This window comes from Pteropus alecto, unplaced genomic scaffold (genome assembly GCF_000325575.1).
Source record: "Pteropus alecto unplaced genomic scaffold, ASM32557v1 scaffold379, whole genome shotgun sequence".
Taxonomy (NCBI): Eukaryota; Metazoa; Chordata; class Mammalia; order Chiroptera; family Pteropodidae; genus Pteropus; species Pteropus alecto.
Genome location: NW_006443129.1, coordinates 1,748,272 through 1,774,580, shown reverse-complemented (window position 1 = coordinate 1,774,580; position 26,309 = coordinate 1,748,272). Strand labels below are relative to the sequence as shown.

General features: G+C 36.9%; 1 protein-coding gene and 1 long non-coding RNA gene across 3 annotated transcripts in view; one reads left to right on the top strand and one right to left on the bottom strand.

Moving 5' to 3' along the window:
- Positions 1-26,309, top strand: part of GABRR3 (gamma-aminobutyric acid type A receptor rho3 subunit) — a 44,339-nt gene that overhangs the window by 5,091 nt on the left and 12,939 nt on the right. The window contains exons 2-7 of the mRNA XM_006923417.2: positions 4,241-4,353; positions 10,898-10,965; positions 13,977-14,200; positions 17,689-17,771; positions 18,778-18,918; positions 23,287-23,439. Coding sequence (XP_006923479.1) covers positions 4,241-4,353; positions 10,898-10,965; positions 13,977-14,200; positions 17,689-17,771; positions 18,778-18,918; positions 23,287-23,439 — 782 coding nt within the window. The remainder of the gene's footprint in view (positions 1-4,240; positions 4,354-10,897; positions 10,966-13,976; positions 14,201-17,688; positions 17,772-18,777; positions 18,919-23,286; positions 23,440-26,309) is intronic.
- Positions 14,115-26,309, bottom strand: part of LOC112472132 — a 31,355-nt gene continuing 19,160 nt past the window's right edge. For both annotated transcript variants that reach the window (XR_003043528.1, XR_003043527.1), the window contains one exon: positions 14,115-14,303. This is a non-coding gene — a long non-coding RNA (uncharacterized LOC112472132). The remainder of the gene's footprint in view (positions 14,304-26,309) is intronic.

Here is a 26,309-nt window from a genome sequence, read left to right as displayed (position 1 = left end):
TCTCTCACCTTTGTCTGTTCTAGTTCAGCCCTAATATATATACACACACGCATATACATATATATGTATATGTATACATCTTTTTTTTTTTTAAAATAAACCCAGAGTCTTCAAATAGGGCACCTATACTTCTGGAATCCAATGTACCCCTCAGGGTGCATGCAGGCTATCAGTGGGGTCTATGGGCACAGATCGTTTTTTAAAAATCATTTCTGGTACTTCAAAGAAATGATGTCTTTCCTAAAATTTTTCCATCAGCAAACCTGGTGGCAGTCTCCTTTGTAGCCTCCCTTTAATGATTGCTCTGTCCCATTTAGCCTATTACCCCAGTCTAGAAAATCTTCCTGGTTACAAAGAGACTTATAAATACTGTTGTTGAGGTATAGGATGACTTCACTTTAAATAACACATCTTCCAAACTGGGTGATTTCCTTTTATTATTTTTTCCTTTTCTTTCTTTTTCTTTTTCTTTTTTTTTGCTTTCAACAAAACTGAAGGAAGGAAGCATCTAATTAATTTGCCAGGTTACAGATCATTAGAAATAATTTCTGATGATCATAGTGTGATCACAATATGAATTTCAGAATATAAAAAGGAATTTAAATAAAGTGATATTGCTGAAACAAAATTTCTTTAAATTTCATGTACTTACATATATATTAACAAAGGTTTTCAATATTTTCATCTATAAAAGTTAAAAAAATAGGACCAGGGAAATGCAAATCAAAATCACAATGAGCTATCATCTCATACCTGTTAAAGTGGCTACTGTAAAAAAGACAAGAAATGACAAGTTTTTGCAAGGATGTGGAGAAAAGGAAATCCTTGTGTACTGTCAGTAGGAATGTAAATTGGTACAGCCACTATGGAAAACTGTATGGAGTTTCCTTCAAAAATTAAAAATAGAACTACTATATGATTCAGCAATTTCAGTTCAGGGTGTTTTTCCAAAGAAAATAAAAATACTAATTCCAAAAGATATATGCACCCCTATGTTCACTGCAGCATTATATACAATAGTCAAGATATGGAAACAACCTAGGTATCCATCAATGGATGAATGGATAAAAAGGTTGTAATTTATGTATATGTACATAATATATGTAGTGTATATATGTATATATAGTATATATGCATATATATACACACACATATTTGTATGTTAATATGTACATATGTATATATAATAGAGTATTATTAAGCCATACGAAATGGATATCTTGCCATTTGTGACCACGTGGATGAAGATTGAGGGCATTATACTAAGTAAAATAAGTCAGAGAAGGGCAAATACTGTGTGAAATTTAAAAATAACAACAACAGCAACAACAGAAACCAGGCTTATAGATACAGAAAACAGATTGGTGGTTGCCAGAGGCAGGACGTTGGAGGTGGGTAAAATGGGGGAAGGGTATCAAAAAGTACAAACTTCCAGTTATAAAATAAATAAGTCATGGGGATGTAATGTACAGCATGAACTACAGTCAATAATACTCTGTTACATATTTAAAAGTAGCAGGGAGGGTAGATCTTAAAGGTCGGCAGAAAAAAAATGTTTGTAACCATGTATGGTGAGAGATGTTAACTACACTTATTGTGGTGATCACTTCACAATATGTACAAATATCAAATCATTACATTGTATAGTGAAACTAATATAATATTATGTCAATTATACCTCAGTAAAAAAATAAAAATTTTTAAAGTAAAAATTAGTAATAGAATTTATGCTAGATCTGGTTTCATTGTAGCAATGAGTAATATCTATATACAGCTACAGGAAATAATTGGGGATAATGTACCATCACTTCATTAAGATTTATACTTCTGATAAAATTTTATTCATAATTTTAATAAGTATTTATCAACATTTATATGAGTTATGTTTTGCTCTATTTGTAATAGTCATAAGAGCTTTAAAAAGTTAATTTTAATGTATATACCTTTATTCTTGCAAAGAAGTATAATAAGGTGATAAAATTCTAGGAAGGAAATAAAATGGAAGTGCAAGTTCAAAGAAAACAAGGAATGAGATTAAATTTATGATTTTTAAAGAAGAGCTCATTCATGCTTTTAAAAAATACATGATGTGGATATTTAGATTCCATGAGTACATTAAAAGTAGAAAAATGTTTTAAATGATTAATATTTAAGTAATTTTAAATTTTATTATGAAAAAATTGTAGATGTCTACTTAAATATTGTGAAGGAGTACATAATTCTCGAATTTCTTTTAGATAGTATACAAGCCACATAATCTTTTTTTAAGAAATAGATGAGGTATAAAATAAAGCCAAGTACAAGTAAATATGGGACATCTCACTGTGCACCAGAAGAACCCTCAGGTAAGGACAGGTGTGTGTGCTTTCAGGTATTGCCAAGAGTGCATTTCATAGCAGGCTCTGTGTTTGGTGTTTCTGGGATTTTTGATGAAGATTTACCCTTTCCAATCTCATAGGAAGCCATGCTGCTGAAATGACACATTAGTGATATACCACTTAGTTGTATTTTATTTAAAAAGGAGTTCACAAATTTTCATGAGTTTCCACCTAAAGTTACATTCCATTTTTCTTAAAATAATAACTACTTAGCTTTTATTAAATATTTTCCAGACCAGAGGTTCTCCTGAGAAATTGTTATAAATGCAAATTCTCATACCTCAAACCTATTGAATCAGAAACTCTGGGCATGGGTCCCAGCAAACCAGGTGATGCAGATGCATGCCAAAGGAGATAATATTTATACAACATCTGGTATGGAGCATTGAACATAGTAGGTATTGCATAAAAACTAGCTGCTGTTACTTTTTGAATAAATAGTTTGGTCTACCTCCTAGAAAGAAATTTTCTAGTTAATTCTATATCCTTGGAAGAGATAGCTCTATGTATTTAATTATTCATAGGATACAATGATTTGACATTTTTAAAATCAAATTCATTGTCTTCTACCCAAAACAGGTTTCTTCCTCCAATTTCCCCATTTCAATCAATGGCAAAAATACATATATAAATCTCTGAGGGTTTCAGCCAGAAAAATTCCTTGCTGAAAGAACATACTGGATGATATAGTTGCCCATAAGCCTGGATATATTTTTTCAACCAGCTGCTTTAGAATGTGAAATTCCCACCATCAAAGTCATTTTACTGAGTTAAAATTTACATCTCTTTGCTGGAGAAGACATTTATTAATGCAAAAGCATATCAGGAATTTAGAGTAATTAGAATTCACCTTGTAGATCCCTCAGGGTCTTGTGTTATTGTTTTGTTGATGGTGAAGATGATGACAGTAACGATGACAGACATGCTTTTCTGGAAGGAGGAGCCAAACAGTCTCCAGCACCTGAGACGAGAAGACTGCTGCATGTCACTTACAGAGGGGCTGTGCTTTCACAGGCATTTTACCCCCACTCTGAGAATATCACTGAGAAGAATGTATCACAGAACTAAAAATGAGTCAGGGAGGCCAAGCCAGCAACTTGTCTGAGGTCATGTACCCAGGGAGTTAACAGGGCTTTACTCCCCAAGAGGCCATTCCCTGCTTTGTCTTGCCCTAATGAGCTGTAATTGAGAATAGATTTCACCTCCTTCACAATCGGACTTGGCATTGGGCCCAATCAATTGTCAAACCCATCCATTTTTATTTTGGTTTCTTTCCATTCCCATTGCTATTCCTCAAGTTCCAGAACCTACTATAGAGGTTCTACCTCTCACCTCAACCTGTGCCCATACTTTCTGCTCATTTTGTCATTGTAAAACACTATTTTCATCAGCTTACAATTCTGCAGCATTTTTGTTTTTGCTGTCATAGGGCAGAAGTAGTTTAACTTCAGTAGACAGCATGTTTAATGCAGATTCGTAGGCCACATTTTCTTTGGTTCTGGTTTAGGTGGAGTCCGCGGGTCTGAATTTTGATTACCTCCACCCACGTGGTAGTGATCAGGTTTTCCTGGCCTAAACACCATGTTCTGAGAAACATTGCCTGTCAGTTCATTGCATCCAAACTCAGTTTGTCATTTAAGGTGCTCCAAAATTTGGTTTACCCCACCTGCCCTACCCACCTTTATATAAAAAATAAAGAGAAAATGTTGGCAGAACTTTTGATATGTGTAATATGAACTGAGAAAATGAGCTTTTATGTATATATTTCAGAGAATACCATGTTGAACACAGAAGTCTAACCTAAATCAAAACATCAGATGCATACATATCTCAAAAGTATTTTTTCCCCTTTGGAGGGACAGCAAACAAGAAACCAGAATGAGGAAAGATGACAGTACCAAAGTGTGGCCCCTAAAATATGAGCAACTTCTCCACATAGAGGACCACGATTTTGCAATGAGACCTGGATTTGGAAGTGAGTATTATCTTTACCAAACTCTATGTCACAATCCATTGCACTGTCAAAATGGAGCTGAAAATTTGAAGCAATTAAGACTAAAACACAAGGAAAGACCATTTAAAAAACAAAATGAAAACAAGGATACCTTTTACGATGACATTCTCTTGAATGAGAACAATGGTTTGTTTTATTTTTATGCATTTTAAATTGACCAAAAAAAGATAAATATCTTCACTAAATATCCATACTATTTACTAATTATAAAGAGTATATGTTCAATAAATAGTGAATGAATATATCTTGCCAATACACTAACTTATTTCAACTAAACCCTGTAAATTGGATCACATGACGGTATTCATAAAACCCTACTGAATACTCTTGTAAGCTATAACACCTGGCTAACGTGGAAGAAGTAGTGTACCAAATGCTTGGCTCCCTAAGAAACAACTCTGCTGAGGGATTTTTGCTTTTTATCACCTTCAGCCAATAAAATTGTTCTGTCGGCATGCCAGGCCATGTGCACTAGCTCATTCCACACTCCCTCACAGTGACCCTAGGAAGTAGACACAGTTGGGATCCCTAATAATCCAGTGTGAAAACTGGGGCTTAGAGATAAGAGATTTGCTCAAGACCAAGAAAAAAGCAGCAAGTGGTGGAACCATGATGCAATGGCAGGTACGGAGGCGATGTGGAGCAAAGTCTTTCCTCCCCTCAGATCGTTTAACTGTGTATAGCTGCATCGCTGCGAGTGTCAGATTTTCTAGACATACACAGGATGTGGTGAAATCAACCAGTTAAATTTCACTCTCCGCCCTACTGCTAAATCCATCCCAACGCTCCTGTCATTGTTTCCCACTCCCACAATTCCAGAATTGACAATTTTTCAATATGTTAGAGTTGTGACTAGAAGGCAAGTGAATGTGAGAGTGAGAAGGCAGGATCCTCCAGCAGTGGAACAGGTTCAGCTTTTTGATAAAGAACCAATACTTCAAATACTTAGTATGGGGTGGGGGGGATTTGATAATCCTAGATCGTGGTAATGACCAAGGGAAGCGCAACAGGCACATAGGTACCCTAGAGAACCAATTTGTCAAGTAATTGTTATGTTGAGGGTTGTTTGTTTGGTTGTTGTTGTTTTTATTTCCTGGAATCCATAGTGTTGCAATTCTAAGGGTCTGGCTTTGACTTTATTAGATTGGTGACTCAGACTTCAGTGAACATCAGAATCACCTGGGGGTTCTTAACACACAGGTTAATGGGCTTCACTCCCAGAGTTTTTACTCTACTAGATCTAGGTGGGGCCAACAGTCTGGTTTTATAATAAATTTCTAGGCAATTCTGCTGCTGGTGGTCTCATAATCAACATATTATAACTACACAGTTCAATTATCAGCATCAGATTATACCTTGGTGAGTTTAATTTTTTTGTTTTTCCAGAGCATGTCTCACAGTTATGTAACCTAATTAAGACCTTAGAAGGCTCAAAATTAATCAGGTTTAAAGATGTGTCTATTTTTTTTATTTCCAAGACTGTTTATCTTCTTTTTCTTTAGATCACGGCTTCTCAGATGTGTTATCCTTACCACAATTCTACTAAAGATGCCTGACTTAACTGCCGTTCCCAGTAGACCCGTTTCTTTCTTCCAACAAAATTTGCTCAGAGTTTGGATAATATACTCTACAGCTATCTCGCGGGTGTTCTGTACCTTGGTCTCTATGATTTTATAAAAATTTCTAAAATGCCCTACCACCATTGGGTTTGCGAAAATCTTAAAATGAACTTGGCCGGCTATGAGTCTCTTGGGCCACTAGGGGGCACCAGCCACACAGGAATGTCGGAATTGGCCTCTCCCGAGCGGTAGTCAGAAATTCAAAATGATGTACGTGCTCTCTCCAACACGAATTCACAAAGCTGCCCTAATGCCTGTCAGGTTAGGTACCTCAATTAAATGAATTCCTAAAGAGTTTTTATGGGTCTATTTTAGACCGTTGACAGACAGAAAGATTGAGAGAAAAATGACTGTCCTTGAATTTGGACCTTGAAACAAACACTCTAGAAAGGCTTTGTAGCTGAAAGTGGTTCAAGGACCAGCAGTAGAATCGCCTGAGAATTAGTTGGAAATGCAGAAGCTCAGGTCCCACTCCAGGTTTTTCTGAATCAAAATCTGCCTTTTAACAAGATCCCCAGGTGATTTGAATACACATTACAATTTGAGAAACACCGCTGTAGATCATTAAGTGCTCACCCTCTGTTTTTACCTTACAAATATTTATGCCTTTATTCTTCCTTGCTTTGTCATCCCCATCCCCAGAAAAACATAAAATTGACTCATAAAATTCTCCTGATGTGTTAGAGATACATGCTAATATTTTTTTTTTTTTTTTTTTTTTTTAGTGAGATTCTTTTTAAAACAATTTTTCCCCCTGCGGCTACTTTGTGGGGTTATTAAAAATGCAATTAAAGTGTGCTGTTTAATGGCAGGTGGCAAATCATCCCACGATTAAGAAATTTTTCTGACAGTCATGGACTGGGGGTAATTGGTGTCCAAATGGCTTGTGTGTTCAGGCAGAAAAATCCATAAATTCAGTCACAAGTGTCATCTGTTTGCTCTGTAAAATATAGTCCTTAACCTTCTTTGCCTTGATCAGAACAGCTCCTTATCCAGTGACCCATTTCTCTGTTCTCTCAAGGCTGCCTCCAGGAGGAAATGAGACTGCGAGATAAAAAAGACGAGCTTTAATTTATCTTCTCTTTCTTTATATTTGTCCATATCACAAACACATACACATACTCCTTTCCTCTCGAGCTAAATGTAACTTCAGCATTTCTCTTGTCTTAATGTGCTTTCCTAATTAGCTTTAACATTAAAACCAGCTGCTACTGCAGTGTATTTTACTTTTATAAAGCATAAGAAGATTAATTGACTCATTAAGTGCAAACGGGAGGATATAAATTTAGGAGAGCTTTTTTGTTTAACTTGGGTTATAAATTGTGGCTCGTTTTCTTTATTTATGTTTCCCTACCCTTTACATCTCCAATAACTAAGAGCTTTTTTCTTTTAGTCTTACAGGTGATGATTTCTTTGTTTCTTTAAAGCGAAGTCAGTTTAGCATCTAGATACTGGATACTGAGGAAAGAGAAAAGCTAACGTTGTAAAAGCCACTTGTATAGTCTTTGCTTGTCAAACAGGAGGACTAGACTGGGAGCCAGAAGGACCTGACTATATTCCTGCATAACTAGCTTTAGATTTCAGGCAAGTTCTCTAACCTCGCTGAGCGTGAGTTTCTTCATATGTCACATGGAGCTAAAATTGGCTCTACCTAGCTAACTAAAAGGTAGTTGTAATGATAACATGAGATAATATATACTGGATTTTACATGCACTGTAGAAATAAAATGTAAAACTTCCATTGAATTCTCCTTATCCCAGCATGCATAAAAACTAGATTGATGATCTATCTATATATATAAAGAGGACTATAAATGGATGTGGTACTACCTGGTTGGTGATCATGGGAAATCAACACCATAGTTGTAAGATTAATATTTATTTAACTTTTTCTATATTTCAAATGCTTTATGTACAGAGTTAATAATATTTATAAGATTGTTATTATTCATGTTGTTGTATATATTACTGATTCGATAGGTAATGAATAAATGGTTGTCAAGATATTTGAATGGAGTTAGGCTAAGGACTTGACATGCATTCTTTGTTTTAGTCTCATAGAAATCCTATTAGGTAGGTACCATATAGTTATTTTCCCTATTTTACAAAAGAGCAAACTGAAGAGCTAAGGGATTTTCAGAAGTTTGGCTTTTACTTGGATTTATGTGGCTACAAATCTCATGATTTTTTTTTTTTTTAACCTATCTGCTGGATTGCCACCTTCTCTCTCTGGGACTCAGCTCCTTGTCTATAAAACGAATGACTTTTGGAGCTTTTATCCAGCTCCAAAATTCTATGATTCTGCATTTGCCTTTACATGCCCCTCACCCTCCACTCTGTCCTCAACAATGTCAGACCACAGTATAGATTCATAGATCCAGAAGTAAGGAGCACGTGGACATGGAGCCCAAAGGATGCAAAAAAAAATGAGGTCAGATGACATCCAAAGGCAAACACTTTCCTTGCAAATGGAAGTGCTCATCCCCATAAGAATAGTATAAACTGGAGGGAGGAAAGAACATGTCTAAGATGTTTCCAGGAACCAGCCATGTTTTTGCTCCACTGTCAGACCAGCCTTCAAACAACCCTGAGGGCCCACAGCTTGTCTCGTGATGGCATGAATATATCCTTGTATGGAGACTTTGTAAGGTTGTCCCCAGGCTTGCAGAGGTAGTCATCAGCAACTAAGATCTATTTATAAGTTACAAGATCCTAAATCCAAGTTCTCAGACTTCTCAGATATTTGTCATAAAATAAATGCTCTATGAGAAGCACTATATCATTTTTCAGTGAGGAATGGACTGATTATCTAAACATTTGAGAGTAGGATTGGGAATAGTGGCTTGCATTCCTAGAGGCAGGTTCACATTTTTGCTAAATTGCAGTAGCATCAATTAAGTGTACTAACTGTGTATTATTTCTAGTCCTCAAATGAGTCTCTAAGGTGAGTACTAGTACTCTAATTTTATAGGTGAGGAAACTAAACTAGAGCTGTTACTTCCCTTTGATCACATATGGGTGGTAGAGCTGGGTTCAAACCCTATTCTGTGACTTGAATGCCAGAATTTTATTCAGGATATTTTGTTACCTCTCCAAGAACTCTCCAAACCTTTCATTCCTTTGGAGTAATAGAATTCATGGGAAGATTTTCTCATACTCAAAGGCCAAGTAAAGCCATAGATGAGGCGTTACTATAAATTTTTATTTTGATACCTCTACTAATTAAAGAAAAAAAGGCAAACAAACAAAAAGCATTAGAGCTGAATCTTACAAAGGCATAATACTGAGATGTTCCCAAGTTAATGCTTAATCAATTATCATTAAACAATATTATTTACAGAATTGTCATTATTACTGTTGTAGAAAGTAGTTGATCCAATATAGCAGGAAGTAGTAGGTGGTTAAGATGCAAGCATGGTTTTCCTGAAATCTGAAGCAGAAATATATTCAAGCAACAGGCTCAGTGCCTGCCCAGCTGGAACCCTTGTAAATAAGGAATGATATTGAGGATATAGACATATGGAAGAGAAAATGGAATCTGTGTTGATAACATGAAGGAAACATCAGCCAGTTAATGGGGGAGAAGTCGTAGATAGTGAACAAGAACTGGCAAGGCATATTTTGTGTTATAATGTGTTGTCTGTTTAAAACACAATAGAAAAAACATTTGAGATCTTGCTTCCCAGAAATTGTCATCAGTTTGGTTCAAATATACTCTTATAAAATTTTTTTAAAAAATAAATAAATAATAATTTGGTGCTTTATTGAATTATACGCACTATATGAGTCACATGTAGCACATCCAGACATTAATTGACCTCAGTAAGGAAGTTTTTCTGGCCATACCCTTCTAAATCCTGGATCTTGACTAAAACAGTCACCCAGTATCTATCAAAGCAGGATTGCTATTTTTTTAAACAATAGTTGAAAGTATTTTTTAACTCAGGACTACACAGAGACAGTACAATTTAATTGAGGAATAGTCCCTACGGAAAGAAAACATGCGAAGACTATATGTATAAATATATAAATTATTTTAGCATATATTTGCATTAAATTTCTTACACAGCACTAAATAATGAAATTATTAATATCAGTGTCCCTTCGCGCAAGAAATGGTGAAACCATTTATGAGGTGACACAAGGAAATGTCCTGGTCTCAGTCTAGACTGGACTCTCTAGTGTCATTGTTTGGGTTCTTCGGGCCAACAAACCTAATTCTGTGAGACCCAACTGCAAACAAATTTCAGCCATTCTCTGTCTGAAGTCACTCCAGTTCTGACTCTCAGTGTATTGTCATCAAATGCATTTCTAAGGATGTTTGCTTCATCCCAAATGCAGGTTGTGGTTACCAATGTCTGAATGTATGGCCTCCACCTGTGTAGCACAGTAGTATCATCATCGTCCTTCTAGCCTGCCAAGCACTGCTCAAGTGAAAAAGGCTGATTGTTTTAGCAGGAGAGTAAAGCTCCCACATTTTCCAGAGTCGTAAATTCTATGACCACTTCACTCTCTGACTATAAAATCTACCATAGAGATACAGAATTCTACATGCTCTGAGACATGTTTTCAAAATGTTCCTTTTTAAATCCCTGCTAGTTAAAAAAACAAACAAACCTGGAAACACCACTGTGCACTAAGTATATTATAAGATAGAAAATATTAAATTGTTTTCAAGCAAATGTGTAATGATTATTGGAGTAACATTTATTTACACATGTGCCTTTATTATTATAATTGAATGTATAATTATCAACAGATAATGGAGAAATTTGTTGTTAAAAATGTGGAAAGTAATTAATTTGCAACATTAATCTCTCTGCTTTAAATGTTTGCAAAATAATTCTAATGATTTCTTAGTATTTTACCCACTTTTCTTTCTGAAGAGTCTCCAGTGCCGGTGGGTATAGATGTCCAGATTGAAAGTATCGACAGCATTTCAGAGGTTAACATGGTAAGTATCCATAAGATACTGGTCTTTTTCTGAAAGAATGGAGGCTCACTAGTGTCACTATTTTGACAAATCATTTAAATTATGTTGTTTATCTTTTCAACTTTGCTTAATAGAGTTGTGGGTGCTTTGCTCTCATCTATCCATTTCTTTCTGCCCTTGGTGACAATTCTTATTCCTTTTCTACTCTTCTCCTTTTCTTTGAATGGTTTACATGGTGGAGTGCTGTAGGAAATCATGATATATTTAGCTGTGTAACATGAACCAGGAATAATTGTATAAGAAGGAAGCATAATCATAAAATATATGAATTTTGAAATCACGATCATTCCTTACCCATAAAGTGATGGATAATTGAACCATGTTTGATGAACATCTTTCAAATGTTTCAATTACCATTAACATTGCTTATCTGTAGATAAACAATAGAAGACAACAAAGGATTTTTTAAAACTCCTGGGAACTAAAAATTTAAATTAAGAAAATGTCTATTTCCTATTATTTTCTAGAAATTTAGAACAGACTGCCATTATTTTAGCTTGCAACGAAATATCTATGTTTTCATAAATTTGTGAATCACTGCCCCTAAAACCTGAAACTCATCAATTAGCCTTCCTTTTAGCCTTTTTCAGTCTTCTTTGTTTTGTATGCCTTGCTTTTTGGTTTCTTCTTCCCCCTCCCTCAAGTTGGTTTTACCATTTGAGCTATTTTTATGTTTTAATACCCCCCTACCATAATTTTTCTATTTTATTTTCTCAACTCTCACCTTAGAACTACCTTCCTTGTCTACGTAATTACCAGAGCTATTTTTCACTTAAGTAATTTTAAGGCTTTTCAGGATTTTGCTTTGAGAAATAACAATTAGTGCCATGGTGAACTTAGATATCTAAGCACACACATCATTTGTTTTCAGATGTAATTCCTTTACCTACAACTTTTCTGTTAATTTGGTAATGTCTCAGAGCTTTGTGTAGCCCATTTTGGTATATTTTTCTATATCAAATAAGGAGTACTTTCATAGTTTCAAATTTTGAATGTCCATTTCCTTAGTCTCACCTAAGTGATATACATTCTCACATCTGAATTGCTCTCTCCATCTAATTTTGTTCTCTTCAGTTGTGCTGTCTTTCTCATCATCTCCTGTAGTTGCCTTTCTTTGCTTTCTGTCAATGCCACACTAGGTGCAACTGTTAACTACAAGAGCCGTAACAGGTACTCGCTGGTGAGACGCAGCTTTGAATACGTTTTGGTTTGGGTTTCAATTCTGGATTTGGTTCAAATTTTAGTTTTACTCCCACCTCCCTAAAAAGTATTAACCAATTTAATGGTAAATGCCTTTAGGTGGAACTGTGCCCTCCAGCTTGCCCTGGAAACAATGCCTGGATTTTCTTAGGTTCATCCCGCTTCATTCATTGATGTTGCTCACCTGGTCCTACAGTCATTTGAGGTTGCAGCCCTTAACCAAATGCTTATCATCCTTTGTTTTCTACTTTAAATATGGAAGCTTTGGGGTGGGGGGCAGGAATTAAAAATAAAACCAGGAAATAACCCTTCCATAAATAGGGAGGATTTTAATTACTTTCATTTCAAACTCCATTTTCCATCTGGAAAGATTTAGTTTGTTGTTTATCATTTCATGTAATGTGTTATGTACATTAATCCTTGCATTTCATTCCCTTTTCTGGAATCTTTTACATAGGTGTTCTTGTGAAATTTTCAAAATTAGCTTTTGGAGACTTTTGAGAATAAAAGTATTTTTGATATATGAGCTGTAGCTTATATGTAGTGTTTTTCATAGAAGTAAGCTCTGAAATTTAGATTCCATGTATTACTTTTATAATATGCAAATATCACAGTTAAAGATAAAAATGTAAAAAGAGAGAGAAAGAACAAAGAAGGGATCTCTCAAGGAAGCAGGACCTAGAATTATAAATTACACTGTAAGGTCAAATAATCTTTCCATATGTATCTTAATTAATATTTTTATTTATAGTGACTCCTCAATTAGTTATTGCCATCCAAATGTTAACTAAATGAAAGATGACAGGACATATTTAAAATTGTCAAAGTTCTATATTTATGTGTTAATTCAAGAAAAATTTGAGTATTGTTGGGAAATAAATGATAGTAAGAAATAAACAGTTGTGAAAAGTGAAACATATTGTCATTGTCCACACCCAATGACTTAGACGAAGCTCGGAGAGTTTCTGTTCAAACAAACAAAATCTTACATGTTGCATCTGAGAGCCAAACAAAACTCAAATCATTGACTAATCAGATTTTTTTTCTGTTAATATGATGTTAGTATGGCTTTTCCCCTCCTTACCTCCTTACATTAACAGTTCAAATCCCTAAGCTATTCCAAATTAGAGTCTCCAGGAACTAACTTCTGGGGAATGTGCCATTTGAACAAAATCACAGGTGATTCTTTTGCAACCTTGAATTTGAGAACCACCATTTTATGGTGCTTTCTGTCTCTCAAGTGAGTAAGACCATTGCCTCTGCCCCAGGACCTCTGACGAAGTTCTTTCTACTAACAGCTCGAATAAATCCCATGTTGAGTATTTTGTGGGACTACGGTTTATTCAACTTGGAGGGGGGCCTTCTTTAACAAAAACAATCAAATTTATGAATACGAAATTAGGTATAAAAGTGAATATTCATTCACAATGGGAAAAGAGATCAAAATAAAATACTAGAGCATGGAGTTTCTTCTGAGATCTCTCAAGGTTCTTTACCAGAGTGCTTATGTAGAAATGCTTCCCAGTTACAACTGGCTTTTCTCTCCCAACACAAACGCTCTATACTTCCCAGAAACTCTCAACATTCACTGGAGTCCAGGTGAGGGAGAGACTCTGCAGCCGAAGCTCACTAGCTTCATCCTAAATATACCTGAAAATACAATATAAGCCATTCATTTACAGGTCAGTAACATCCAGGACTAATTGTGTTGACTGATCATCCTGAATCATATTCTTCCTGACTTCGACTTGTCTCTTTTTCTCTCTGCCTAGGACTTTACGATGACTTTTTATCTCAGGCATTATTGGAAAGATGAAAGACTCTCTTTTCCTAGCACAACAAACAAAAGCATGACCTTTGATCATAGATTGATCAAAAAGATTTGGGTGCCCGATGTCTTTTTTGTCCATTCTAAAAGATCCTTCATCCATGATACGACTGTGGAGAACATCATGCTGCGTGTCCGCCCTGATGGAAATGTCCTCTTCAGTCTCAGGTGAGGGCTGTCTGCCACTGCTGGCTCCCTGTATCATGGCCGTCTGTGCCAAGTTGGTCTCACTTTGGACGAAGCTCACGATAGTGCTGTGTGTTTAGTGATGCTGGAGATTGGAGCACAAGCAAAAGATGAGATTTTTTTCCCGGTTCTAACTTCCAGATTTTAAAGAATGGTTTCCTAACTATACTTACTCGGGCCTGTATTGGAGAATGGTAGGAAATAAGATTGAATAAATAGAGTGGAGCTGAACTGTGGAAATCCTTAAGTCCAGCACACAATTTTCTAGGTATGCAAAACTGCTCTTCCTACTCACCAGCTCCACCCCACCACTGCAGCCCACCAAGCAGTCTTGGAATCTTGGATGAGCTAAGTAACTTTCTTAACAATTGCCTTCATTTTTCATGGGAAAGTATAGTTATCATACAAGTTCCTGCTAATTTCCTCACTTCCTTTTTCATGTATTTTTTTAAATTTGAAACATTAGTTCTGACACTATGCTATAAGAGCCTTCTGTTTTTAATGTACCATATGTCATTTAAGCCTAATGAGTTCTGTGTATACCAAGTAGCTTATCATAGGTAATTCTAAAAATGTTTAGTAAATCTAAGCAATTTATTTCTTTTTTTCATGCCTTAGAAATCCCAGAAAGATACTGAAATAGATGGGGGGAAAATGGCTTCCCCAAAGATACCCATGTCCTAATCCCTAAAACCTGTCAAATTTTCCCTATGAGACAGAAAAAGGATCTTTGCAGATGTGATTAAGTTAATCTTGAGAAAGGGAAATTATCCTGGGTTATCTAGTTCAGACTTAAATGCAATCATAAATATCCTTGAAAGAAGGAGGAAAAGGAAGATTTGATACACACAGAAGAGTAGAAGGTAGCGTGACCATTAAGACGAAGATTGGAGTGATGCTGCCACCAACCCAGGAATGTTGGCAGCTGCCAAAAGCCATTTAGAGGCAAGGAATGAATTTTCCCCCTAGAACCTCTGGAGGAAGCAGGGCCTTTCTGACACCTTGATTTCAGTCTAGTGACACTAATTTCAGGCCTCCAGAACTGTGAGAGAATAAGTTTCTGTTGTTTTAAGCTATGAAGTTTGTGGTAATTTGTTACATTGGCCATAAGAAACCAATACAAATTCTTTTTATTCCTTAAAAATATCTTGCTCACTAGTACAAAGGTGCTATGGCCAGACATTTCATAAAGCCTATCAATGTTTTTTAAAATGTAACTAAAGGGAAGTACTACTTTCAAAAGGACTTTTAAATCAAGAGTATCGTAGCACTCTAGAGTACTGGAATTAGGCTTCACTGGGAATCAGAAGGAGAACAGCAGCACCTGCCCAAGGAGTCAACTGTTTTAAATTACTTATTTGGATGGAAGGATGTCCATTAAAGAAATACTCAGTCGATTGTCCATAGCCTGCGCATTCCAAGGAAAGACTGGGCTCCTGCCCAGCTCCTGAGAGGTAACCTCCAAGCCCTTGGAATATCCTGTCAGATGAGAGTGTCTTTGTTTACCCAGAGGCCTTGGCCTATACCAGATTGTCTGTATGATTATGACGGAGGTCTTGGGCCACATTAGAGATAGGGAGGTGATATCATGTGATGATAACTCTGGAGGAACTGGAGACTAGAGTCAGACATACCTATGTGTCCAACCCTCAATTATTTCTTTAGACCCAAGGCTCAGTGGCTTCTCTGGTTGGCAGTACTCCATGGCTGTTGTTACACATCATTGCTAGGAGAATTAAGCACTGACCCCATAACTCCATTAGCACAGGACAAATAGAAACTTGTTCCTGGTCCATCCTGGATGCTGCCCTATGCACTTTTTCCTTTCATTGTAACAAACTGTTAACTGTTAATGTAACAGCTTTGAAGAGTTCTATCAGTCCTTTTAGCTCATCATTGAACTTGAGAGTGGTCTTGTGAAATCCCTGAACACAGAAGGACTCAAAATTGTCGTCTGTATAACTATTCCAACTGACAGCAGAGCCAGTCTAAGCCCAGAGCCATGTCACCTGGTTCTAGGCTTGGTCCTAGTACTATCTACTGACAAAAATTCTTTTCTTGATCAAACTCTACTGATGCTTCTCTGAACTCTCTCTTCACCTAGACCCTGACTTTTGAGCTTCCGTGTTTGTCTTTGATAAGTCAATTTAGCCAGAATCCCCATCCTCAATATCTGATCAGGTTCCTCATCCTTCACCGTTCCCCAGGTAACATCTGATCACCCTGGCCTGTCTTCAGCAAGAATCCTATTTGGTCCATTTAGCCAGAATCCCCCTGCCTCCTTACCCCTGATGTTTCCTCTGAGTAATTTTCCATCCATTGACCCACATCATGCTTCTTGGTTATGAAGTTCCACTTTTCCTTGTTATATTTGGAGTTGAGCCCAATCTCTCTCCCGTATTAAAAAAAACCCATTACAGTTGCCTCTCAATAAAGTCTTCCTTACTTTCTTTAACAAATGTCACAAATAATACATTCTTTAACACCACCCACCTAACCTCCTTGGCGGTTCATTTATTCATGTATACCATGCAGGAGGCAGACTCAAAGACTTTAGAGGTCCCTTCTCGCTTTAAAGTACTAGGAATATGCCAAAATCAATATGTTTTGTGACACAAATTCATCCAGGCACCTCCCTGGCATAGCATTTTGCTGAGTGACTGTTGACAGTAGAATTCAACCCATGGAAGATAAAATAGTTCTACTTCTCTGATTAACTTGGTGGCACCATGGGTAGGAGCAGCTGTTGCCTTTGTTTTTTTGCAGACTTGCTCAGGGGCCTTTTATGAACCTCTGATCTGCTATTGTGAGTACCACAGTTTCTACTTTGTGGCAGGATCATAGTACAGCAGCCTCTGCCTAAAGCCAGGAAAATCTAGGAGGATATAAAATTTGAAAAAGCAATCCTCATCAGTATGCAAGCCTTTCAACTTAATAGCACCTGAATTATGCATTGTGCACATAAATCTATAACTAAAAATGCTCTGGGCTTTATCCTCATGCCTGGAAAGAGGATTTCCTCAGGTAAATTTGCTTTGTGAGAGAAACCTTTACCCATAGTTTTTTATTACCACCATATCAGTTCTTTATTACTAGAAACTATTTAAGTTTGGATCTTCCAAAAGCAGGAAATATTTAAATCTATTTAAAAGTATTCTCACTTTGAAGTGTGGTTTTCTGAAGATCTCAGAGCCATAAAATATAGAGGGAATTGACCAGGAAATGGTGAGCTCAGAAGCAATTATTAGAGCAGGAAATCACTGATTATCTCTGTGTCTTAAGCAAATCGTCCACCTTCCTGGGGGGTGCTTCCTTATCCATTATTTGGAAAGAAGATGGTAATGCCTGATTTGCATTATTCTTGAAAGGCACACAAAGCAAGCAAACAGTAAGAGGGCTGCATTATTGCATGCTTATTTGGCCATGTGGTTGAATGATATGCAGTTTTCTTTTTCTCGTTCTTTTTATAGGATAACTGTTTCAGCCATGTGCTTTATGGATTTCAGCAGGTTTCCTCTTGACACTCAAAATTGTTCTCTTGAACTGGAAAGCTGTAAGTCTTACTTCCTGACAGAGGGTATACACATGATCTGAATATAACATCACAAACTTGCATATAAATAAATGTGTTTTAACAAGGATTTAAAACTTTCGATATAAGCTAAATATGTTTATCCAACATATGTAGTTGCCTTTTTTTTTTTTTTTAATTAAAGATGATAGCAAGTTGTCTCTCGTGAGAAGATTCGGTAGGGGGAGGATGCTTTGATAATTACGTATTTGTAATTTCTACAATGGTTATAAAGGAATAGCTCCCTATACAGGTGTATTCTTGCTAATATTAAGGTAGACTGACACTGACTTTCCAAGTTTGGAAAGATCTAGAATTCATGTTGCCATATGAGTCACAATCTTCCATTAAGTATACTTGGTTTCCCCCAGAAAAACTCAGGTCTAGACATAGACCCCCCTAATCAAAGTCCTGTCAAAGGGCATCTGAGCCAGTGCTTTGTCAATCACTTTGACCCTTCAGCTATTTTTGATATGACATCTTAAAAGCTGAATGCAGTTTTTCATAATGAGGCTTAATGCTGGGAACCTCAACGGATGTCTTCTACACAGATTCTGCTCCCCAAATCCATTAGAAACTTTCTATAACACTTTTGATTTTAGAAGAAAATTCTTTATGATCTCAACTCATTTTAGAATTTCATCCACAAGATCTACAAAACTAAAAGGGCCTGCAGACCTGGGGTCAGGCCTGTGACTGTAACACAGTGCTGTGATATCACTCAGTGCACACAAATATGGGAGCAGCTGTTTGGAGTGTTTTTACTCATCATGCAGGCACAAGAACAACCTCTACACTATGCCAGTCATAGGGTCTAATTTTTAGAGATTTTTTTCTTCTGATAGGTATGGGAATTGGCAAATATTTTTTGGCACCTAATGTATACAAGTCATTGGAGCAACACTAGGACAGAGCTGCATGTAATATGGTTATAGACCTCACAGAGCTTATAGAAGCTTATTCTAAGAATACTATTTTCTTGTTTTAGATGCCTACAATGAAGAGGATCTCATGCTATACTGGAAACATGGAAACAAGTCCTTAAATACTGATGAGCATATTTCCCTTTCTCAGTTCTTCATTGAGGAGTTCAGTGCATCCAGTGGATTTGCCTTCTATAGCAGCACAGGTAAAATGTTTTACATGGACAGTTCATAAGCACCTATTGTGCATCTATTATTTCCAGAGCAACATGTGAAGAGACCTGAATCCAAACGAGGGTCTCCTTTAGCCAATAATATCATCTTTCTTTTATAGGCAGCCACTTCCACCTTCCCAGGACATCATTTCTTTCCTCGTGCAGCCACTAACTGGGTGCCTTCCTTCCACGCTTGGCCCCTGCAGACTATTCTCAATACAGCAGACAGAGTGATCTCTTGAAAAACATAGAAATCATGATTCTTTTCTGCTCAGGAACCTCCAGTGTTTTTTCATCACACACAACAAAATTCAGACTTCTCCACGTGACCAACAAGGTCCTCCACGATCTGTCTCTGACCTTACCCACTACCCCAATCCACTACCACATTCTACTCTCTTTGCTTGTCCTCAAATACACCCTTCTAATGCCATCTGCAGGGCTTCTGCTCTGGCCTTTTCCTCCCACTGCCTAGAGTGTTTTTTTTTTTCCCCAATCTTCTCACAACCAGTTCCCTCATTTCATTCAGGGCTTCGTTCAAATATCATCTCCTCAAGAAGTGTTTTTCTAACCATTCTATCTAAAATAGGTCTCTTTCCTCACCGTTCCTTTTCTGTATTTGTCTTCATAGCTCTTACCACTACCTGAAATACATGTTTGTCTAACTGCTTTATTATCTGAGTGCCCAACTAGAAAGAAGGTAGGGAATCTATCTGCCTGGTTCACCATTTCTTCCCTAGTCCCTGGAATGTGTCTGGCACATTGGTGTTCAATAAATATCAGACAAATCAATTGAGTACATTGCCCCAAATAGAAAATGTATTTGAAATTGGGCCTATATTGTATACTCTTTACTATGACAGACATATTTTTGGTTTGGCAGCATTTATCTAAGACACTTTTTAAAATCGTATTTGATCCCTGTTAGCTAAAGTTAGAAGTAGCTACTTCTCCCTTGGTTATTAGCATTCTGAGCGACTTCAGGCAGAACCCATATAAGATACCATTTTAAATTCCTGAAGTCATGCTCAGGCCAGCAAGTGTGCCAGCAGCTACCCCTGTGGGTCAGAAATGCCCTGGCTGGAATCCTTGTACCCACTCCACTTTGATAGTGGTGAGTTTTCTCCCCGAAGCTGCTCTACACTGCCCTTAGCCTTTGGGGAAGAGTTATCAAGTTGTTATCTACAAGGCTGCATCATTAAGGGAGAAGTCAAAACACAGAGAAGCTAAAGGATTTTAGCACCAACAGCTATTTAGTTATTTAGATCCTGAATAAATGCTCTATTTCACACCATTATTTGTCTACATTGCTTGCGATTCAACAGATGATACTGTTAATTGTAATGAAGCTTATTTGCTTTTCTGATTTTATAAGTAACAGAGTAATTTGTTTTGATCATTGGTACATCCCTGGCACATAGTAGATGCTCAATAGCTATTGTTGAATGAATGAATAAATGGGAGATAATTTGAAAAGAATGTTTAGAAGTTTAAAGAAAAAGCTTTTGTATTTCCACCTCGTAGAGGTAACTGTGCTATTATTTTGATATATATTCTACTCCTCCTCCTCCTTTTCTTTCTCTATATAAGTAAATATGAATTTTTTTTTGGAACTTCAGCTTCCATTTAATAGCTGAACCACCAAGTCTGCACTTTTTTCCCTTAGCACTGCTTTCACCACTACCTGGCAATATCAACAAACAGGAAAGGGCTTCTGCCCATTCTTCCCTTTCATTGCCCCTCAAAATCATGCACCGTAGATTTGCAAAGGAAAAAGAAATAACTCTTGCCCATAAAGGATACATTGAAAAGTATTCTTTATTGCAGCATAACGTAGGGATTAAACGCACAAGTTCTGGAGAGTGACTACATGAGTTCAAATCCTGGCTTTATCACTGTGTGCCATATGATAAGTACTCAATAAATATTAGCTAGTAGCTATCATCATCACCATTTTAATCAATATCACCACCTAGATTCTTTCAGCACAGAAGGAGTCCTTACTATTAACAGGCCACTGAAAGTGACAGTCTTCAGGTGAAAACACTTTCTTCAGCCTGGTCTTGGGACTGACTCCCCACCTACAGCCCCTCTGTTCAATTTTCCTGGCTGCCAACTCTCCAGCCCTTTTCTCTCTTTCATAAACTCCCTTTCTTTCTACCATGTGGCAACTTGATGGAAGCAGATGGACTCTACCACCTAAAATTTGGTTCAGATGTCAAAACTGATAATGCCACACACATATCAAAAGGGTATGAAGAGACTTATTACTCACAGAATGAGGTTTTCTAGAGGGAGCAGGGCAGGCTGCCAGGCAGGTCTGAAAATGGCCTGAGAAAAGAGGGAAGAATGACTGGTTTGAGATTTTGTGGTAGTTAAGAGGGTGGAGCTGGGGCAAGGCTTCGTGGCTGAACCTTGGGTGCCAAAAGAGGGAGCACTCAGCTTTCTTATTAGTTTGCCCTGGTGTGGGACAGAACAGAAAGTGGGGCTAGAGAGATATTGGTGGTTAAGTATCACAATTGGAGTCAGACTATTACACTACCCAAAATGAGGACTCCACATCTTTCCAGGTACCACCACCATTCCTTGCCGGTAAAGGGAGCTCTTCCCGGCTTACATAGCTTCTACCACAACACCACTGCTGGTATTCCTTCCCCTGAGGAGCCACAAGACAGAGCACTGTTTCTCCTGCTTGGTTGCCCACCTCCCATCACCAAAAAAAAAAAAAAAAAAAAAAAAAAAATTCAGAAATTTATGTGTTAAAAAAAAAACCCTTGTTACCTACATTTATTTCAAGACTTAAAACCATATACATTAATGGTGTTTTTCTTTGAAGTACTTTCACAGTTTTTCCTTATCTCTTTTAATCTGCAATAATTACATGAAGCTATTATATTGGAGATGCTGTTATTCTACTCTACAGCCAAAATTAAAACTTAATTGTATGTAATACCAAAGTGGGCTTGTGACATGGATAATACAAGACAATGAGTAGCTTAAAAGTAATGTATGTTTTGATTTTAGAATGTACTATGTATCTTTTATTACCCTTGGTAATGAAATTGTTTGATATTATTAAAATGTATATCAGTTGATAGTGAGAGAGAACCTCCGAACAGGTAGGGAAGGGAAAAGTAATCAGAACTTAATTGAGATTAGAATGCTAGGAGTAGTCTGCCAATTCAGTGTAGGTTGGCTAGGTGTATGTCTTAGGCTGAATGCCTAAATATTGACCTGATTTATCTAATAAGTTTGCCACCTTGGGTTTCCCAAGAAATTACTACTGAGACTAGTAGAAGGGTTCTCTAACTTTGTAATACCTATGATTTTGTTTTATAATTTTTAACCTGTAGTCCCTGTGTTTTGAATAATTTTGCATCAAAGTACACTGCATGTATCATAGAAAAATTAATCTTACCACTTATTCATAAAGGGTATATTTTAATTTTTATTCATTTCATTATTCATTGCCTTATTTTAGATTGGCATCACAGTTATTATGAAATAAAGCAAGATAATATGAATTAGAAATGTGTGAGAAAAACTGAAAAACAAAGGTAAGGTATTACAGAGAATCTAGTATGTGGCTTTTAGAGAATGGCACTCAGAGAAGTCCTACAGATGGTCCAAAATTTTGGCTTTAAGCTTCTTTGCAGCCAATGTGAAAAGGGAAACCTGAACAAAATATATGTGTGGATGTGGCCGCAATTGGTGCTTTTGATCAGCATGAATTAATCAATATTACCAACATGAGTTTCTATAATTCTAACAAGAAGCAAAGAAACATCATTGCTTCGTTGCCTTTTTGCAGATTTATCATAGATAAATTAACAGTGTCAATGAGACTTCGAAATAAAAATAGTTTATGCATACTTCTGCTTACCCACTCTTTGAATTCCTAGCTGTCTGGATACCAATTTGGAATCTATTGACCTAGTAGCTACCGTGAATCTTTTCAGATAAAATGTTTCATTTCATTTGTCAGAGCTGATAAATGGTTCATTGGCTATTCAGTGCACTCATTGGTCATCTAGTGAAGACTCACCCACTTGCAGAAACACTGCAGACACAATTTATTTTGGAGAAAGGTCTTTAAAGACCATCCCACGAAACAGAATTACTATTCATCCCTGAACAGCAGGTATGAGATTTAAGGGGGATTTTGAGTCACATAATTAAACAGACTGTAGTTCAGTTCATTCAACTACATTGATGGAGTGCCAGGCCCAGGTTCTGGGCTGGTGCTGGATCAGCTCAGTGTTTCCTGAGATCTTGATGTCTAAAGAAGCAGGTCATTTCACTAAGTGTGGTGTTTCCATGAGGAAGCCTGTTCTAATAAAAACTGCCTTTTTCTCATAGGTTGGTATAACAGGCTTTTCATCAACTTTGTGCTAAGGAGGCATGTTTTCTTCTTCGTGCTGCAAACCTATTTCCCGGCTATGTTGATGGTGATACTGTCATGGGTTTCATTTTGGATCGACCGAAGAGCTGTTCCTGCAAGAGTTTCCCTGGGTAAGTCTTTTAATGTGAAATGTTAATATGGGAGCAAGGTTAAGGAAGGTAAACAAAAAGGGGTGGTGAGTGAAGAAAAGAGTGTCATGGTTTAGCAGCAGGGGTAGTTTGGGAAGTGAACAGCAGGTTACAGTGTTTGTCTTCACAGCTCAAGGGCAAATTATAATTGGACTCTTTCCTTGGGAACCCAGGCAGGAGGTAGGAAGGCTGTGCCAACTGACCAAGAGCTGGATGATAGTAAAGAGAGAAGTGAAATTATGAAGCATCAACAGCCTCACTTTACAGACCTATCTCTTCTCCCTTTCCGGGAACCCTCCTTACCTTGCCCCACTCCATTTCACTTTGCATGACGAACACATTGTAGAAGAAAGAAACTCCAAACTAATTCACACTATACTTTTGATATCTTAATAAATTACTTCTTGGGGGAGGCGGAAGCTTGAATTTGGAAATACAAGTGCTAGTTAGGTATTAGGGCTTAACCTAAATACTGAAATCAGAATCAACCACAGTAGAATTTTAGATAATTGTGGCATTTTAGTTGGCAAGAGATTTCAGGTGGAGAGACATCAGGCTCATTAAGTCACCACACCGATGTTATTACCTACTCCATCTGACATATTATATGTCACTGTCACACATATTGCTTTATGGGAACGATTTCAGACCCACTTAGCTGTTATATTGCATCCTTACAAAGTGGGAAGTGCCAAGTTAAGCACTTAGATAAGAGGTTACTTAATAAAAACCCAAGAGTCAATCCCACTCGCCTTCTTGGCTGGTTCAGGCCAGAACTCCCTCATTTTGACTGATTTTATTCTTTCACCTTTAATGCTCTATCTAGAGAGAAGATTGTTATTAGTGGCTCCCAATCATAGTAATTACCACACAATTCATTCCAGAAACAGTGATTTCTAAGTTAATGTTCACAAATTATATGCATACTTCAAAAAATCATTTGAAAGACATAGATTGTCATTAATATTAATAATTTGTTCACTACTTTCCCCTATTAAAAGCTTCAATCTACAAGCATTTAAGGCTTGAATATCTTCAAGGGAAAAAAAAATGCCATCTGAATGAATAATTAAATTATTGTGGCTATTACTTCACATCGGAGCAGCAGTGCCCTGACCTCAGTATGGTAGTGGGGCAGCATACACCCGAAACAGAAGACACATTTCCAGCTCTTGAGGCAGGATCAGAAAGGCATTCCATCTCTCACAGTTTAGGAATGTGTCTTTCAATCAGATTCCTGAAGCTGACTGCTCAGCTCTTACACTTTGAAAATGACAGCAATAAAAGCTGGTTCCAGGACAAGTTGGGGTGAATGGAGAACACTGAAATGCATTTAAGCTGCTCCTGAAATTTTGTGCTTCCTGCATCTACATCTGATCCCTCAGGGTTAAGAAATTGCTATACAGATTTATATAAATAATATACAAGTCAGAAGTGCTCTCCCCCCACCTTTTTTTTAAATAAAGAGAATTGCAGTATTCCTATACAGCTATCCTCTTATGGCTTTTGCTTCCTACAGCCCTCAAGCTTTTTCTAAAATATTTTGCCCTCTGCTTTACTCACTCCTCCCAAATGCTGTGAGATCCAATTCTGTGGCAGGTCACTCTGACTACATCTGTCTATCCCTCTTGCCTTTTCTCAGTTGTTGCCCTCCTTCACTTTCTCTGAAGCATTTGACACTATTAAGCATCCTCTCAAATTCAGAACAAAGTGTAGTGGTCAGGACCCCAGCTTCATCTTCCTCGTCTGCAAAATGAAGTTAGTAAAACAACCTCCTGAGGGCCACTGTGGAAATTAAATGGGGGCATTCATGCCAACTGGCCCAGCGTTTGATAAAACCAAACAAACAATAAATATGTTTTATTTTTTCTGCACTATTATGGTTTTTCTCCTTTTTTAGATTGTCTTTTCATTTCTCTTTCCCAATTTTTACTTCTTTCTTCCATTCTTTAAGTATAGCCAATTCTCTTCCAAAGTTTTCTTTATTTTTGATTCTCTCATCAAATGGAAGAACTCTCTTCTAACTACTGTCTTTATGAAAGTAAATCCCAAATCTATGTCCTCATCTCAAATTTTTCTCTCAAGTTCCAGAGAAGTATTTCCAGCTGCCCTCTGAACTTCACCTTCAAGTCTACAGGCACTCAGCACATTCAAAACAGAACAAACTATTCTTCCCAGAATGCTCAAATCCCTCTTATTCTCTTGACTTTCCTCATTCTGTTAATTCATTCATTGAGTCTTTCATGTCTACGCCTCAATTTCCTTCTTAGTCTTTGGCAGTGATTCACAAACTCTGATCTTAGGACCCATTTACACTTTAAAAATTAAGGACCCCAGAGATCTTTAGTTTTTGTGGGTTATATTTATCATTATTAGCCATGTTGGCTAGTAAAACAGAATTTTTGAAAATATGTATTGATCCTTTTAAAAATAGTGATACTAAATTCATTGCAAGTTAATATAACATATATGAAAAATAAGTGTTTTTTCCTAAAATGAAAAAAATTAGTGAGAAGAGTAGCATTGTTTTACATTTTTGTAAACCTTTAATGTCTGACTTTATGGAGGGCAACTGGCTTCTCATCCCTGCTTCTTCAATCTGTTGTAATAGGTTTTATTTGAAATATAGAAAGAAATCTGGCCTCACTCGGTTGGAGAAAAGAATCATATTTTCATAGTGTTTTCAAGTAATTGTACATTGTCTTCCCTGACATTGCACCGAAACTCAGCAAATGATAATTTCTTAAAGGTTAGTTGCCATGTGGAGTCTGAAACCATATCAGTAAAGTTTTGCTGATCTATTAGATTAAAATCCATTGATCTCTTTTGTATCATGACTAAGTCTGTTTATA